Raw genomic sequence first — 14914 nt, forward strand, 5'->3', positions numbered from 1 at the left:
GTAGATAATACAGAGCTAGCGGGAGGAAAGGTTTGATTTAGCATCAGATCTTTTCTCTGTTTCCAGTGCAGGAGTGGAAGCACAGACTCTGCCTCGGGCACTGAGACTATCACAGCACTGGGATGGAGATTGATCCAGAAGCAGAGCAGCGGGCGACACACCCCACCTCCCAGATACATCCTGCTTCGCTATGCAGAGCAAGATTCGATTTCCAGATGACACAGAAAAAGGCACTGAGCTGGGTTGTAAAGCAGCAACACAAGGCTACCAGGATGAAAGGCAGAGCTCCCACCCTCCACCCTGCAATGTGCCTTTTTGCATCCTGCTCCAGCGAGTCCCCTGGGTTCCCCTAAGTTATTACCGTATCTCATCTTGAAGAAGCTGAACCTGTGCTTCTCCCCCCCGCCCCGCCCCGCCTCCACCCTTCCAGAGGCCTTCCTGGTGAAAAAGCCAACTTAAAAGTGTGCATGGAGGAAAAAGGGAAGAAGTGGGGGGGTTGGAAATAAGAGAATGCTCAGAAAACACTTCCCCATGCATGAGAGGTGCTAGGTCTCGTTCTTACTAGATATTGCACCTTCTACATTGCTTTCAGTGGTATAATAGAATTTAGACAGTCTTGCAGTCTTGGTATAATAGAATTTAGTCTTGCAGCCTCACTGCCCCCCCCCCCGGCCCTCCTGCTTGTTTGGCACGACTCCTTCTTCCTTCTTCTATGCATTTCCCTTTTATAAAAACACACACAGAGAGACAGATAGATACCTAAGGTAAGTGCCTCTGAGTATGTACAGAAGGCTGACCCTTTTCCCAACCAGCAGCCTGTTCCCAAATGGTTTGGCACATAGGTAAAGGTAAAGGGACCCCTGACCATTAGTTCCAGTCATGACCGACTCTGGGGTTGCGGCACTCATCTCGCTTTATTGGCCAGCTTCCAGGTCATGTGGCCAGCATGACTAAGCCGCTTCTGGCAAAACCAGAGCAGCGCACGGAAACGCCGTTAACCTTCCCGCCGGAGCGGTACCTATTTATCTATTTGCACTTTGATGTGCTTTTGAACTGCTAGGTTGGCAGGAGCAGGGACCGAGCAACGGGAGCTCACCCTGTCGCGGGGATTCGAACCACCAACCTTCTGATCAGCAAGTCCTAGGCTTTGTGGTTTAACCCAAAGTGCCACCCACATTCCACGGTTTGGCACATAGGCATCACTTAAGGCTGGAGCTGATGGGAGAGAGATGATCAGTGGTTACCATCCACAATGTTGGTGCTGTCCCTCCACCCCTGGAAGCAGTGAATGCCTCCAAATACTAGTTTCTGGAACTCGCACATGGGGAGAGCTGCTGTTGAGATCAGGTCTTGCTTGTAGGCATCTTGTTTGGGAATCTGGAGGTTGGACTATATGGGCCTTTGGCCTAATCCAGAACAGTTCCCTCTCACACACTCTCTCTTGCAAACAATTCCTTTTTATAAGCCCAAGACAATTTCCATTTCAAAAACCAACACAAAATAGAAAGGGAGATCAAAGAGCAACTCCCAGAAGTCCTGTCTGGACACAGTTCAGCACCGTGCTAATAAACGCTTCAGGAAAGAGCAATGGCTTTAATCGCTGGGAAAGCTAAATAGGGAAATGGCCAAGCTGAGCACCTTTATAAAAGTGCCTCAAAGGGGCAGCACTGAAAGTTGGGGGGGGGGGCAACCCTCACCCTCCTGTAGAACTTTAAGGTATTCAAAGATGGGAGTTGTTGGAGGGTTACAGATGGAAGGGAGTCAAAGCGTGAGCCCAGAAGAAACTGAAATGAACATAAGGAGAGCCATCTTGAATTCAGAGGTAGACTACTCCTGAGTGTGGAGGTTCAGTTCTCACAGTAGACCTCCAGAAGAAGAGCCTGCTGGACCAGGCCAAAGGGGGCCCTATCTAGTCCTGTATCCTGTTCTCACAGCGGCCATCCATATATAGGTAGATCTGCCTGTCCCAATACACACAGCTGTCAACCCAGCCCTCATAGTGTGCTGAAAAGCAGATCAACAAAGCCAAGTGGTACCCCAGGAAACATCCATCACCAGAGCTCCGCAAGGACAAGCAGTTCTTGGGGAAACAAAAACATCTTAGCAAGAACACCTGGACTTCTCCCGTTTCATAACATTTGGAAAAGCATCAGATGACCTCCTCACCTGAACTGCACACGGTTTATATTATGCCCGCTGGCATGAGACGAGAAATGGAACGGTCCAAGAATCAAATGGCAACTTCTTCTTGGCAATGACGTTAAAACACCTCTGAGATTGGAGGTGGGGGGGGGAGCGCTTCCCAAAAGTTATTCAACCATTTGGCTTGGGATGACTGGGCTTTACACTAGAGCAGGGATAACTGAAAACAGACCCCCGCTCCTCCTCCCAACCAGACATTGGCATTATCCAAACCACCAACCAAATACTAGGTGTTTTTTTAAATGATGGCCAAACTAGAGATGTTTTTGTGATGTCCAAATCATTATTCCCAATCCATGTCCATTCCCCATGTGGAATTTATTTATATTGAATATTTATATTGACTATTCAATTTATTTATATTGACGTTTTTCAGTTAGATATAAAATATATAACAAGACACACACAACAAAGGTTTGACTACGAACTTAGGTGCCACTTGTAAATGCACAGAAAGAAAGGGGGGGACCCAAAAGGATGTAGATACAGCAATCTGGTTGGCCAAGAAATATATTTTTTAGATTTTAATCCAAAGGCCAAAAGTGCATAGGTATGACATGAGTCCACAATAGACAATGGAGATCTGCAGGGGGTGGGGGTGCTCCCTGTTGTCACAAAACCAATATGACAAATGGAGAGCAAATAACTGAGAATTGTGTTTTGGATTTAAGCCCTCTAAGCTGCCTGTTTGCTTTTGAATTATGGTGCTGGAGGAGACTCTTGAGAGTCCCATGGACTGCAAGAAGATCAAACACATCCATTCTGAAGGAAATCAGCCCTGAGTGCTCACTGGAAGGACAGATCGTGAAGCTGAGGCTCCAATACTTTGGCCACCTCATGAGAAGAGAAGACTGGAAAAGACCCTGATGTTGGGAAAGATGGAGGGCACAAGGAGAAGGGGATGGCAGAGGACGAGATGGTTGGACAGTGTTCTTGAAGCTACAAACATGAGTCTGACCAAACTGCGGGAGGCAGTGGAAGGCAGAAGTGCCTGGCGTGCTCTGGTCCATGGGGTCACGAAGAGTCGGACACGACTAATGGACTAAACAACAACAACAAGCTGCCTGTTATGTTCTGTAACTTTTCCCACAACTGCCAGCAGCCATACCTTGTTCCACCATCCCCTTAGAGTACAAGGGAATAATATCTCCAGTGCTGGACAAGTTCCAGCCTAGCCACTGCTGCTAAATGGATGATTAGATCCTTGTGAGCATTTGCAAATCCATTCCATTTCCACGTTCATCTGCTCTGTGTGTGTGTGTGTGTGTGTGTGTGTGTACACTTTAAATCTACACAAAAATTAATTGCTAGATGTGCATTCATCATAGACACCACTGATCACAAAATGTGCATTTAAGTATTTAGAATCCAATATTAGTGGACCAACGAAAACTGATGGGCATGACTAACGTAGGTTCATTAAGTTCAATGGGTCTACAATGAGTTTAAATTTGTTGGGATAAAACGCTTTATCTCAATACATGCATCTCTGAGAGGATGCTAGTTTTGAAATACGCATTTTGGGAAGGGAACTTTATTTATTTATTTTTTTAAAAAGGCAAAAAGGATATCATGCAATTAGGAGAAGTGTGGAATCCAAGGATAAATCATTTTCCAGTTATTCTCACATTGGCCGAGGAGATGCTGATCTTGATCAGTATATGTCAGAATTAACAGGAATCCAGTTCCTCAATTCAAAATGGAGAGGTAAGATTTCACTATCCATTGAAGAGAAAATAGTTGCCCATGGGATTTTTTTTTTGGGGGGGGGAGGAGACAGAAATGTTTATCTTGCCAGCCAGGACTACAAATTAGTATACTGTATTAAACCTAAGCAGGGCTTAGATCGCCCCCAATATTATCAGACTGACAACAGCAGCTGGTTTCCGTCGTTGGGGCAGCTTTGGCCGAGAGGAAATTAGCCAAAGCAGTTTTGGAAATGAGGACTTTGCTTGAGGGGGTGGGAGTGAGGTTTCCATGCTGCTAAATTTTTATTACCCTTCATTTTTACACTTTATTAAATTATTTGTGATAGAAGCACAGGGGCCCACGGCAGGGCAGATACTTCAGTTATATCGCCTAGATAGCTCCTAAGATTTACAGACCTGCATCTGGTCATTCCTGTAAAGGGGAATTTAAGCAAATTTAATCTCTTACTGGTGGGGGTGGGTGGAGTACAGGAAAACATGCTTATTATTTTTTTCATTATTATCGTTTTTCCTACACTGGATTAAGCATTTAGGGCAACAGTGAAACAATTCACAATTGGTTTATTGCAGGAACTGGGATCCGGGGCAACTAACCCAAGCCCGTGTGGTGCATCACACAACATTTAAAAACTCACACCTCCCACTGCAGCAGTTCTGGGTTCCAGTCCCTTCTAAGCCATGAAGTTCAGTAGGTGGTCTTGAGTAGGCTGATCGCTCTCCCCCTAAAGGACTTCCATGGATTGCGGGGGAGATAAATTGAGACCACCCCAACTGCGGAGCACTAGGCATTTTGGCAGAACACAACCACAATGAATGGATATGTTCCAAAGTTTCAAAATGCTCCCCAACTATATCTGGCCAGCCAGATGCCCCAGTTTGAAGCCTGCAAGCAGAGTCTGAGTGCAATCGCTGTTGCTCCCCAACAACTGGTATTCAGAGATAGACTGCATTTCAACAAGGATGCTCCATTCCATGGCTAAGAAAGGCCCTGCAGAATATGAGCATAGGCTCATCCAGTCTAACATCCTGTTCTCAGAATGGCTAGCCAGATGCCCCAATGGGAAGCCTTCAAGCAGGACCTGAGAACAAGAGGAGCACTCTGCCCTCCTTAAGGCCAAGATGGCTCCATTGAAATGGGAAAGCTGCTTTCCATTAACAGGGAGGCAGAAGGTACCCTGCTTCTGTCTCTCACCATTCCAAGCAAGGTTATTGTTTTATGCACCCCTAAAGGACTCATTCGCCATCTAAAACAGCACTGTCGATGACATGCTGTGTTTTTTCCTAAACACCCTGAAGCAAGACCAGAGTGCAAAACAGATCATGGCAAACAAACTAGATCAAGTAATTCGCAGAATGTGTGCAGTGAGAGAACAGCTGGTGTGTTGTAGCTGGGCAGGGTGTGGGGTGAGAGAAACAAATAAAGCGATTAAAGGCTGCAGCCTGCCCAGAACATTCAATCCACAGAAGAGGCTTCTTGCTGTTTTCAGCTGGGTAATTCCGCAGGGAGGTATTTCTGAAACACTGGGTCACTTTGTCACTTTGCAGAGACTCTGGAGACTTGACCGCCTGCCCTGCAGCAGAAGAGTCTGCCTGTCTCTGTTTGAGTCACTGTTCTAGGCTTGCCCATGTTAGCAATGCTCAGAACAGGGAGTCAGACAGAAGGTTTGATTTAGGAAAGGGCTAAGCTACTAATTCCATCCCATTTCAGTCTTGCTGGAGGTCAGTTATGGACCCCTTTGATCACATATTTTGCAGGTATGTTCTGTTTGTTTGATTGATTTTTAACCAAGGCTGGGTTGACTGCCAAAGATTGTGGAGAAACATATAAGAACTTAAGAGTCTTACTGGATCTACTCTAGCATCCTGTCCCCACAGTCTAGCACTGGATCTAGTCTAGCATCCTCTGGGAAGCTTGCAAGAAAGACCTGAGTGAAATAGCACTCTCCACAAGGGATTCCCAGTAACTGGTATCCAAATCTAAGAAGAGCCTGGCTCTTCCAGAGGGATTCCATCTAGTCCAGAATGATGTTCTCCCAGTGGCCAACCAGATGCCCCAATGCAAAGCTCACAAGACCACTTGCAATTCCCAGCAGCTGGCATTCAATGGTATCCTGCCACCGACAGCTGAAGTAGAATGTAGCCATCGTGCCTAGAAGCCACTGATAGCATTATGAACTTGTGGAATCCTCTTTTGAAGCCGCCCAAGTTGGTGGCCATCACTGCCTCTAGTTGGAGGCCAATTCCACAGTAGCATAATGGGGAAGGTTTCACCTAGCAGTAAATGAAAACTGTTGGGGAAACACTGTATGCATAGCAAGTGCCTACTTCTTTTTAACAAGCTGCATGCATCAAGAAAATGGAAAACAAATGGGAAAGAAGCAGCGCACAGGCTTTTGCCGGGATGAAGAACACGTTCTGCTTCTGACTCCCTAAATCACGAGGTTAATGAGGCCATTTCTGTATGAGCCAACCCGCCTTCTTTCTTAAGAAAACATAAACCAGGTTATAAGACAGCAGAGAAGCACCCTGGAAAAACAGATTCTTCCACCTTCCAGTAAATCGCACTTGCCGCATAGCACACTCTGACAAAAACCTTTTTTGTGTTTTTGTTTTCCAGGTCGTGCTGTATTTTAGATGAGGCTATAAAACATCAGAGAGAGAATACAGCAGCCAGATCCACAGCGCAGCTTCCAAAACAGGGAGGTGCCACAACTCAAACGGAAGAGTCATCTTGAGTTGGAGCAAAAACAAAACTGGGTTTGTGCACCTGGTACATTTTAACTCGGGTAGCAGTGGGATAAAGTTGTAGGACAAAATGTTATCACTACCAATCACACATGGGAGGGACGTAGAGCCTCAGGCCTATGGACTGAATGCGGCCCTCCCGGCCACTCTCCCCAGCCCTTGGAACTCCTCCCAGGACACACCCCTCACTGGTCCTTCTTCATAGCCTCCTTGACTGTTTATGACTAGCTGGGATATGTCTTTGAACTCTGATAATGCTTCTTGCTTGCCTGGATCAGGGATAGAGAAGTGTGTGTGTCACTTCTGCCTCTGGCCCTGCACACTTTTGGCATGTGGCCCCCAGAAAGTTGCCCAGAAGGGAATGCAGCCCCTGGACTGAAAAAGAATGTCACCCACCCCTGCCCTAACACAATCTCTATATTTGAGCTTTCACAAAACATATAAGCCTGTTCTGGAAATACTGCAGAACACAGAGCACGTTTATTGTACACTTCCGTGTTAGTCCAAATGGATTTTTCTTCCCCAGATGCAAATAACATGAAAAAATTCACTATACTCTACTAGGTTCGGAAGTGGCTTTTGCACCATGTGAAAGCTCAAATATAGTGCAGGTTTGGAGCTTGTTTGCATATTATTTGCTTCTATTAAAAAAAAAAGATAAGTCAGTGATAAACTTCGCACTATACTGCGTATTTTCCCAGAAGTGGCTTAACATCCTACGGGAGCTCAGATATAATGCGGAAATTAACAGTTAGGAAAACAGAATAAACTGTCATGTGGATGCAGCAGAAGCTTGTCAGTCAAAGCCACTGTCCAATCGGAATCTCCCATGCATCGATCTTTGTCCTCCCAACAGCACTCCTCAGTATGCAAGTTTGCTGCTCACCCTTCCAGAACCGATTACAACCCCCAGCCCTTCCTGTTCCGCTACGCTGGTTGGACTTTGCCACGAGAAATCTTTTTTTCTCCTTTACAGCAAAGAGCGGCATAAATATTTTAGTGGAAAGTTTTAGAGAGCTTTTCTTTCAGAGATGTGGCTTCAGAAATCTTTGAAAGTGGAGGGGAGGGCATGTTTTTGCAGAGAAGTACAGTAAGTCTTCCTTGCCAGCCTAGTGGGGTCTTTATTTCCCCCCCCCTTTTTTTGGCAGGGGGAGTTTCAGCTTCAGCTGAACTAGAATTAAACTGTCCCACCATTTCTTTGGAGAACAATCTTCTTAAATACTCCTCTTCCTGGCAGAAGGAGGAGAGCAGGAGAAGGGCTATGTGTCTCAGTGACTGAGAGCTTTGTTCGATAATTACCTGCCTGCTATCGCCATTAGAACCATAATTATCACTCTTGCACTTTCCATGCCAGGGAATTCTCCAACCATTCCCTAGTGCAATAGAAATAAGCAATTATGCAAGGTTTAAGGTAATTTGTGGGGGGGGGGGGGTTATCATTTAAAAAGGAAGGAAGGAAACAATGAGGAATTTAACCTGTCTTTTGGAAGAACAAACAGAACACCTGGAGCGATCAGCTTTTGTATGTATGAACATAAGAAGAGCCCTGCTGGATGAGGCCAACCAGAATCAAACACAAGAGCTCTCTCCCCTCCTGCAGTTTCCAGCAACTGGTATTTGGAAGCCTTGCTGCCTCCAACTCTGGAGGTAGAGCAGAGCCATTGCGCCTAATATCCATTGATAGCTCTCTCTTCTATTAATGTGTCCAAGCTTCTTTTAAAGACATCCAAGTGGGCGGCCATTGTTGCCTCCTGTGGAAGGGAGTTTCACAGTCTAACGATGCACTGTGTGCAGAAGTCCTTTCTTTTATCCATCCTGAATCTTCCAATACAGTGGTACCTCGGGATGCGAACGGGATCCGTTCCGGAGCCCCGTTCGCATCCCGAACAGAACGCAAGACTCAACAGCGTGTCACGTTTCGGCGCTTCTGTGCATGCACATGACGTCATTTTGAGCATCTGCGCATACGCAAGTGGCGAAACCCAGAAGTAACGCGTTCCATTACTTGAACGCAACTTGAACGTGGTCAACCCAAAGCACATTCAACTCGAGGTATGACTGTATTCAGGTTCATTGGATGTCCATGAGTTCTAGTGTTATGAAAGAGGGAGGAAAAACTATGCTCCATCTTCATCAGAACTGGTTTGCAGTTTCCATGGAACTAGTATTAACATCTGGCTTTTTTTGTGGCTGGATTGGGCAGGAGATTACTAAATGACAGAGAAAGTACGGTACTTTAGGTTATTAAAATACTGAGGGTGGGGGAGTGTCTTCATTTTATTTCAATACACCAGAGTAGGGGGTAAAAACAACATTCGAATTCATTATTAGAGGATCTCTGGAATTTTACTGAATTTAACAGAGTGGCATTGTTTAATTCCCGGTCCATGGGCTCCAGGGGATAGATTTCTCATTACTTCCAAACTGCCCAATAACAGATTATATTCAGCAGGACGTGACAAATTTGCTACAAATCCCCAAGGAACTTTTCTGGAAGGTTGTTATTGGAAAAGGGATAATGCAGCTATACGCAGGGGGGGGGGGTGGCAAGGGAGGGGTTCAAAGCCCAGGTCACACAGTTATCAACCTTTCTTCAGTCGATGCTAATATGATGGCCAGCTGGCAGGATTCAGCCACCATGCAAAAGATAATGAAGGCACCCTATGTTCCTCTGGTAGGTGAGTTTATGCATTTCCAGGCCCTGCAACCACCCCTATTCAGAGTATGCACCAACATGGCAAGGCCTATAAGATCAGTCCTTGTTGTTGTTTTTAATCTGTATCCAGTTCCTAGATTTCTGCTTTATACAACCAGATGGCTGTAGGAAAGCCTTCATCTTCAGAGGCACTCTATGTCCCATGACCCATTGGTGCCAGGGGCAAACAATGAGGGGGCAAACAATCCGGGATCATAGTCAGGCTTGTGATCTTGCTGGAGGCATTTGGCTGGCCTCTGCTAAGGGAAAAGATGGTGCTCCTCAGCTTTATTTCTGCATGCTCCATTGGATTATTTGATTTGGTGCAAAATTCTAAGCAGGCTAGCGCCAAGTCTGTGGTCTCTCCAGCGCTGCTGTGCTCAGGGCCTGCTTGTGAAAGCTCCCCCTTTGAGCATCTGGCTGGTCACTGTGAGAACAGCAGCAAACCTTTTCTTTTAAAAGCTTTCTTAGCAGAACCTCCATCTCCAGAGGCAGTTTACCTCTGAATACCAAATTATGTGGAACAAAAACTGGAGAGTGCTGTCGCTCTCAACGCCTGCTGGAGGATGCTTCCCATAGGGGCACCTAATTGGCCTCTGTGAGGGCAGGAAGCTAGACAAGGAGGGGCCACTGGTCTGATCCAACAGCCAGGCTCTTTGTATGTGGAGGCAAGAGATATATTTCTCAAATGCAGCCTTGCACCAACCTGGCCCCCTTCATATGTTTTGCACTATGACTCCCACCAGCCTCAACCAAACCTGGGCCATTCTGGTTAGAGTTGTAGAATCATAGAATAGAAGGGTTGCAAGGGGACCCAAAGGCTCATGTAGTCCAACCCCCTACAATGCAGAAATCATGGCCTGAAACATCTGCAAATGGGAGCCTCTTAGGAACAATCACTTTAAGACAAGCAAAGTCTCTTTAGCTTGATAGATAATCTGGCAACCCAGCTGCATAATACTTGGTTTCATGCATTTGTTTTTTGCTTTTTTCAGAAGGCTATAAATGGCCCAATGACAGGGCTGGGTGCTTTCTCTGAATGATTCAGCTGTGTTTTGGGGTTGACCTCCTGAACAATCTCCCCCACCCTCCCCGCCCCCGGTTTGCAGCCGCCTCTGGAGAGAAAACGTCGGGCAGGAATCTGTTGCCGGGAACTCCGCCCAAGCGTCTCTTTCTCTCTGAGGAGCACTGTGTGAGTTTGTCAAGGGCTGGCTGCAGAACACTCACTCTCTCCCTTTCTGATGTCCTCAGCCCATCCTGGGATTTCATGATGGGCAAAGGTGCCGGGCTGGAAGATATAGCTCCAAGTAAGAAGCTAAGAGAGGAACGCAGGTGGCACTGTTGTCTAAACCACAGAGCCTAGGACATGCTGATCAGAAGGTCGGCGGTTCGAATCCCCGTGACGGGGTGAGCTCCCGTTGCTTGGTCCCTGCTCCGCCAACCTAGCAGTTAAAAAGCACGTCAAAGTGCAAGTAGATAAATAGGTACCACTCCGGCGGGAAGGGAAACGGCATTTCAGTGCACTGCTTTGGTTCGCCAGAAGCGGCTTAGTCATGCTGGCCACATGACCCGGAAGCTGTATGCCAGCTCCCTCGGCCAATAAAGCGAGATGAGCGCCGCAACCCCAGAGTTGGTCACGACTGGACCTAATGGTCAGGGGTCCCTTAACCTTTAAGAAGCTAAGAAGAGCCTGCTGAATCAGGCCCATGGCCCACCTAGTCCAGCATCCTGTTCTCACAGTGGCCAACCAGATGCCCCAGTGCAAAGCCTGCAAGCAGGACCCATCCTCTAGTAGCCTCCAGCAACTGCTACTGAGAACCATCCTTACCTGCAGCCATGGCGCTGGAGTGTAGATATTGTGGCTAGAAGCCACTGATAGCCTGAGCAAACTAAAACTTAATCCAGAGGAGATAAGGAGTGCCTCTGGCTAGTAAGGAACCTGATATTCTGGTTGGTATTCCCCTCTTAGGAGTCACTCTGAAATGTCAGGTCCACAGTTCTAATGTGACTTTGTTCCTGGATGCTCTGATGGTGTTGGCTGTGGCCAGAAGCGCATTTGATGATGATTATGATGAAGAAAGTTATTTTGATATTTGTGGGTGACTACTATATTTTTTTATTATTGCTTTTTAAATCTCACCTTGGAAGATTCCAAACAAATGAAATGAGGTCCTTCTTCACGTAGTGCAAAGTTAAGCTATGGAACTCTCTCCCACTGGAGGCAGTAGTGGCCACCAACCCAGATGGATTTAAGAGAAGAGGACACACATGGAGGAGGAGGAGGAAGAGGTGAGGGCTATTGCTGGCTGCTAGCCGCAATGGCTATGCTCTGCCTCTACAGTCTGAGGCAGCGATGCTTCTGAGGACCAGCTGCTGGGATCCATAGGATGAGAGAGGGAGCTCTTGCACTTGGGTCCAACTTGGGGGTTTTTCCACAGGTATCTGTGAGAACAGGAAGCTGGACTAGATGGGCCACTGGTCCAGCCCACTTATCTTCTTAAAACATCTAGACATGTCCTCCCTGAATCTGATTCTTTTCTTTCTCTCTTTTTAAAGCCTATTTAAACTGGCAGACACCATCCCTACCCTGAGGCAATGAATTCCACAAGTCACTTTCATGTTGCTCCATCACCTTCTTCCTGTTCTTTTATCTTGAACCATTCATCACCCCCTGCTGGCCGGCTGAAGGGCTTGGTCGAGGCAGCGGGGCAAATCAGAAGCAGGGAGCTGAATACGCCTCCCTGCTGCTGCGGGAAGCTGCACTCACTCACAACCCCTCCCCTCCAGGAAGAGGAGAGGCCTTGCTAAATTGAGTTGTGGCATCTCACTCATGATAGAATCACCAGATGGGCTTTTGGGGAGGGGTTGGAGAAGGGGCTTTGTAAGGTTGTCTAGTCCAACCTAGGACCAGTGAGGGTTGTGGGCAAAATAGAGAGGACAAGAGAGCTGCATTTGGCCCTGGGGTTTGAAACTCCTGTGTGAAGAGTTATCAACCCAAGGAAGTCAATACTTCCACTAGCATAACAAGAACAATTATACCCCACAATTCCATAATATTCAAAGCCAGCAGCTTATATCAATTGCTAGTCCTACACATAGAACCATAGAATTGTAGAGTTGGAAGGGACCCCGACGGTCATCTAGTCCAACCCCTGCAATGCAGGAATTACAGCTAAATAAACCCTGGCAGGCAGCCATCCAACCTCTGGTTAAAAACCTGCAATGAAAAAGAGTCCACCACCTCCTGATGGAGACTATCAAAAAAAGAAATGTGATTCATCTGACATAACTTGTTTTTGAAAAACCCATGCTGGGTCTCTTCTAAGTGCTCATAGACCAACTGCTTAATTATTTGTTCTAGGACCTTTCCTGTTATCAACATCAGGCTGAACTTGGTTTTCTTTTTTCCCCTTTCTGAAGATGGGGACATCTGCCCAGCTCTAGTCTGCTGCGATCTCATCTCCAAGAATTCTCAAAGATTAGAAAAAGAAGAGTTTGGATTTGATATCCCGCCTTTCACTCCACTTCAGGAGTCTCAAAGCGGCTAACATTCTCCTTTCCCTTCCTCCCCCACAACAAACACTCTGTGAGGTGAGTGGGGCTGAGAGACTGTGACTGGCCCAAGGTCACCCAGCAGCTGCATGTGGAGGAGCGGAGACACGAACCCGGTTCCCCAGATTAGGAGACTACCGCTCTTAACCACTACACCACACTGGACAGGGGCTCCAAGATTAGATCTACCAGCTCCTTTAAAACCCTTGGGTGCAGCTCATATGGCCCTGGAGATTGGAATTCATTTAAAAGTGGGTGTTCCCTTACCACCTCTTTTCCTATCTTGGGCTTCAGTGCTTTCCTTATATCATTGTTATCACCAGGTTGGGCATTGCAAAGTAGGTGTTGAGCAATTCTGCCTTCTCTCTGTCACCCAAGAGCATTTCTCTGTCTTCTCCATGCAGAGGACCCACCACTTGCTTGTTCTTCCTCTTGCTTCAAACATAGCCGAAGAAACCTTTTTTATTCATTTTAACCTTGCTTGCAAGGCTGAACTCATTCTGAGCCTTAGCCTGCCTGACATTCGCCCTGCAACTGTTGGGTATTCATCGTGCATACTCCTCATTTCTGATGTCCCTTTTCTTTCATTTCTTATACAGGGCGAGTCTTTTAAAAGAGGCCCTGTGGAACATGTGTACTCTGTATCCACAGGGCCTCTTTTAAAGGACTCACCTTGTACATGTCCTTCTTAAATCTCAGTTCATCTTTAAGCTCCTTATGCAGCCATACCTATTTCTTTCTTGTTGGAATTGTCTGCATTTGGGCCTTCAATTTTTCACCTTCAAGAAAGTCCCATCCATCTTGAGCTCCCTTCTCTCAAGAGTAAAGCAAGTGAATGTAATGGGCATGGCTAACATCTCCATTCATTTCAGTGGGTCTACTCTGACTAGAACTTAGCTGGACACAAACGCTTGTTTCGTTTTACACAATGATCATGATAATTGATTGTCTCCAACTAAGTCCAACTCAGGGTAGACCCACTGAATGGTACCAATCCATTTCAACAGTTCTACTCTCAGTAAGATCAACTTTGGATGCTACCCAATAATGATTATTTTATTTAACAGCATTTATATACCACTTGGCTAATCAAACTTCCAAGAGGCTTACAAAAAAAAAATCTAAAATATTCAAAAAAAGGCTGTTTATAAACATGTATATAAAAACGTTCAAAGGATAATTAAAATTGACAACAGACTGAAAGGAAATGTGTTTTAATATCATCTTCTACACTGGGATAAGCTTGTTTAAGCAAAACTGGTGATCAAAATACGATTATGATCATCCACCTCACCATTCACAGATCCTGCAAACCCAGGTCTAGCTCAAAGAGGGTCAAGATCTCTTGGCTTCTGCCTCAAGAATATCACCTCATTTTATTGTCCAGTGTGTCAGGCACACACACACACAGCAACTTTATACTTCCTGTTGTGCATTTTGGCCAGGGATGACAATTCAGATCCCAGCAAAATGTTCACAAGGGGACCAAGAGAAAGAGAGAAAGTCATTGTCTGCGGTGAGCAAAAGTATGCCCCAGGCCACCATCCTAGAGTAACTCCCACTCAACAAAGCACAATGAACAGTTTTTGCTGATTTGCTTTTCATTATTATTACTGTATTATTAAGAAGACGGCTTCCTTTAAAAGAAATAAAACATACACACAAAAACAGCTTTGTGGTCTTACTTAAAATAATAAGTAAGTTTCTAGACCCTAAGAATATGAAGATGGGCAGTGCTTGCTGCAACATCAGATGGGTAACATTGACCCTTTCAGGTTTATCTTTGCAATAATCATAAGGACTAGAATTTCTCTTTCTCTCTTACTAGGAGGCTGCCATACCTGCTCACTCTGCTCACTAACCTTGCCTACCCCTTCCCCACACCTGACCAACTACCCCCTCCCTCTACACCTCCACCCACCTTGCCTATTACCCCAAGCCCATCCCTCTTTTAAAGGAGTGGGGAGGCACTCCACCAGCGGCTTGCTTCACAGCACCTCGCCTCTCCATT

General features: G+C 46.1%; 1 protein-coding gene across 5 annotated transcripts in view; it reads right to left on the reverse strand.

Annotated features, from left to right (window-relative positions):
* The window catches only part of VAV2 (vav guanine nucleotide exchange factor 2), a 151478-nt gene that overhangs the window by 124189 nt on the left and 12375 nt on the right, over positions 1–14914 (reverse strand). Inside the window, exon 1 of one of the 5 annotated variants that reach the window (XM_083423535.1) lies at positions 11938–12041. The exons of the other annotated variants lie outside the window; for them this stretch is intronic. Within the exon in view, the coding sequence (XP_083279661.1) occupies positions 11938–11970 (33 nt within the window). The 5' untranslated portion in view covers positions 11971–12041. Of the gene's footprint in view, positions 1–11937; positions 12042–14914 lie in introns of those variants that run through there. 5 annotated transcript variants of the gene reach the window in all.

The sequence above is a fragment of the Podarcis tiliguerta genome (genome assembly GCF_965153285.1).
Source record: "Podarcis tiliguerta genome assembly, chromosome: Z".
Lineage (NCBI taxonomy): Eukaryota > Metazoa > Chordata > Lepidosauria > Squamata > Lacertidae > Podarcis > Podarcis tiliguerta.